This window comes from Antrostomus carolinensis, unplaced genomic scaffold (genome assembly GCF_000700745.2).
Source record: "Antrostomus carolinensis isolate BGI_N321 unplaced genomic scaffold, ASM70074v2 scaffold22447, whole genome shotgun sequence".
In the NCBI taxonomy this organism is placed as follows: Eukaryota; Metazoa; Chordata; class Aves; order Caprimulgiformes; family Caprimulgidae; genus Antrostomus; species Antrostomus carolinensis.
The window spans coordinates 1,872-4,842 of NW_010325649.1; the positions used below are offsets into that span (position 1 = coordinate 1,872).

General features: G+C 56.4%; 1 protein-coding gene across 1 annotated transcript in view; it reads right to left on the reverse strand.

The window, feature by feature from the left end:
- LOC104527559 (WSC domain-containing protein 2-like) overlaps positions 1-1,899 on the reverse strand; it is a gene marked incomplete at its 3' end in the record, with an annotated part of 3,540 nt that extends 1,641 nt beyond the window's left edge. The window contains exon 1 of the mRNA XM_010171312.2: positions 1,524-1,899. Within this exon, the coding sequence (XP_010169614.2) occupies positions 1,524-1,899 (376 nt within the window). The remainder of the gene's footprint in view (positions 1-1,523) is intronic.
- Between the last annotated feature and the right edge of the window lie 1,072 nt (positions 1,900-2,971).

The window sequence follows — 2,971 nt, forward strand, 5'->3', positions numbered from 1 at the left end:
GAGATCTCCTCTCAGTCTCCTCTTCTCCAGGCTGAACAAACCAAGCAACTTCAGCTTCTCCTCATACCCTTCCAACTGACTCCTCTCCATCAGTTCCCACTCTCGATTCCCTTCTGAGTTTCCTTGATGGGCTGATGCGTCAGCTCCCGTCCTGAAAGCCAATGAATCCATCACACCAAAGCATCATCCAACATACCAAAGCCTCATCCATCACACCAAAGCCTCATCCATCACACCGTTGCCAGAGCAATCAGCTGGATGGCTCCTTCCCACCAGCCCACCACAAGAAATCGTTATAAGGATTTACTGTGCACAGAGGCTGAAGGTGCAAGATGCTGCTGTGCCGGGGTGGGGGGGCTGCAGAGAGGGGACACAGGGTGCATGTGGGTGGGGTTTGGTGGCACTGGGTGCTCGTGGGTACCAGGGAATAACCCCTGGGATGCAAAATCCCTGACGGGCAGCTCTCTGCCCACCCAATTCAGAGGGAACGTGGGACTCTGCATAGAGCTGCCTTCAGGGTAAATAAGTGACATGTTAAAAATCAATGAGAACCACTCCATTCGCTCATCCTTGGTCGTTAATCATGGTCCCACTCAACGCCACAGCACACGCTCCGGGCAGCAGCCAGGTAGAGATGTCCTGGCTTGAGAGGCCAAGCTCCTGCCTGGGGGGCAATCACAGCCAGCCCCTGCCTGAACACCCCCGTAACACAAACGATGGGATCAATCTGCTTTTAACATTCCTTGGAGCCAAGAGAATGAAAACTGAATTTGGCCCATGGCACAGCCAAAGAGTGGGAGAGGATGGGGTGCTGCCTCTCAGAACCACAGAATCGTAGTGGTTGGAAAAGACATTTAAGATCATCACGTCCAACCATAAACCCAACACTGACAATTCCACCTCTAACCCATGTCCCTCAGCACTCCACCTACCCATCTGTCTTTTAAATCCCACCAGGGAAGGTGACTCCACCACCTCCCTGGGCAGCCTGTTCCAATGCTTGACCACCCTTTGGGTGAAGAAGTTTTTCCTCCTCTCCAATCTGAACCTCCCCTGGTGCAACTTGAGGCCGTTTCCTCCCATTCTATCAAAAAAGGTCTGTCCCAGCCAGTGTGACTGGGAAAAGTGAAAATGGAAAAATGAAAGTGGACTATTGGCATTTGAGGAGCAGGGAAGGAGGAGAAGATCTTTCTGGAAACATCCTCTGGACCAGTGGTCTCCAAAGCAGGGTGCTGCTCCCCAGGGACACACAGGGCAGCCCATTGGGGTGCAGGAAGAAGATTTCATGGATTCTAAGGAAATGAATATGGATATGCACATGCAATTCTAAGTGAAGAACACATGCATATGGATTCTAAGTAAATAAATCCACACTGAATGGGGGCACATGCTCAGAAATTTGTTCCTGGCAGGGGTATGTGACCAAACCAGCTCACAGACCACTGCCCTGGCACATGAGGCTTTCCCAGGGAGAAGCCAAGAGAAGGGACCCCCACCCAGACACGTGTCCCCCCAGCCCTTACCTCTGTCCTCCTCCTTCTCGCGCCCGCTCCTGCCCCTGAGCGCCCGGCTCCGGGTGCTGCCGTAGTCTCCAGCTTTGCCCCTCTGGGTCGGTTCCTTGGAGGTGCTTTTGAACCAGCGTCCGTGTCGCCGTCCCCCCTCCGGCATCGTCACCGCTGCCTTGAAACCACGACTCAGCTGCATCATCCCCAGGTAGGGCAGCCCTGGTCCCTCGCCGGCCCCGGGGCCACGCTGGTTCCCTGTCACCGTGGGCTCCCCGGCAAAGCCCGAGTGTAGGAAAACCAAGCTGCCGGCAGCCAGGTAGAGAGCCAGCAGCGTGAAGAAACGCACGGGTCTTCGCCGAAAATACCGCTGGAGTTTTACCAATAATTTGGCCATAGCGTCTTCATCCCTTCCCCGGGCAGCCGGCGCCGCGGGGGAGCTGCGATCCGGCCCCAGGGATGCTCCCAGGGGGGGTTTGTGTCCCCTGAGCTGGAGGTGGCTCTTGGGGTGTCCTGATGGCTGCTCCAAAAGCACGATGGGGCCACAAAGGCCGTGCAAAGCTATTGTCCAACACTAAAAAGTCCAGGACGGCATAGGGGTGGATTTTGAGCCCCTCTCACCATGCACGGGGGGTTTCTCCAGCGCTGGCTGTCACCGCTGTCCCCGCTTTATTCTCCTCCAGGCAAAGCCCCCCAGTTGTGGCCCAGAGGCTGAGCTGATGGAGGGATCATGTTAAGGAAATCGAGGGTTTGAAGGTGATTTGAAAGCCGATCAGCTGACGCAGCTCTTCTCGCTCGCCTTTCCGCTCGGCAGCACCGGCTCCTGCAAACATCTCCCGAATGGAAACGGCACCGTCGCCTTTTCAGACAAAGAATGAAAAGTCCCTGGACGCGTCTCGGGGCCTGAAATGCTGCCGGGGACACTGGGACCCTTTGTCTAAGGGAGCCCCATTCATCTCGCTCTCAGGGCAAGAAATCTCCACCTGCAAGTCAAAGAGAAAGGCACACTCAGGAAAGCGTGGCAGGACCCAGGAGGGTGACAGTCCCATCCCTCCGTGGGGCAAGGAAGGTTCCCCAGGCTTCCCTGTCACCTTAGAGCTCCACAGAGGGACAGGTCAACCCCCCTCCACCCCGGCACAGGGGTGCAGGAGACACCGGAGTAGTGGGAGCAATGCTGGAGTCAGCGACCCGGGGTGTGGGACAGGGACATGAGGAGAGTCCCCGCTCCAGAGCCCAGGGGTTGGGTGAGCAGGAGAGGGGCTGCGGGGTGGCTCTGGGGGACACAGGGATTCTGATCGCACCCATAAGAGGATGAGCTCTGCACACACACATCCACACATCCGTGTGCAGAGACATCCACGCATCCATGCAAGTACACACACATCCATGCCTTCGTGCACACACACAGGCACGCACTCGTGCATGTAGGTCCATGTACACGCAAGCACACATCCCACACATCCATGCAT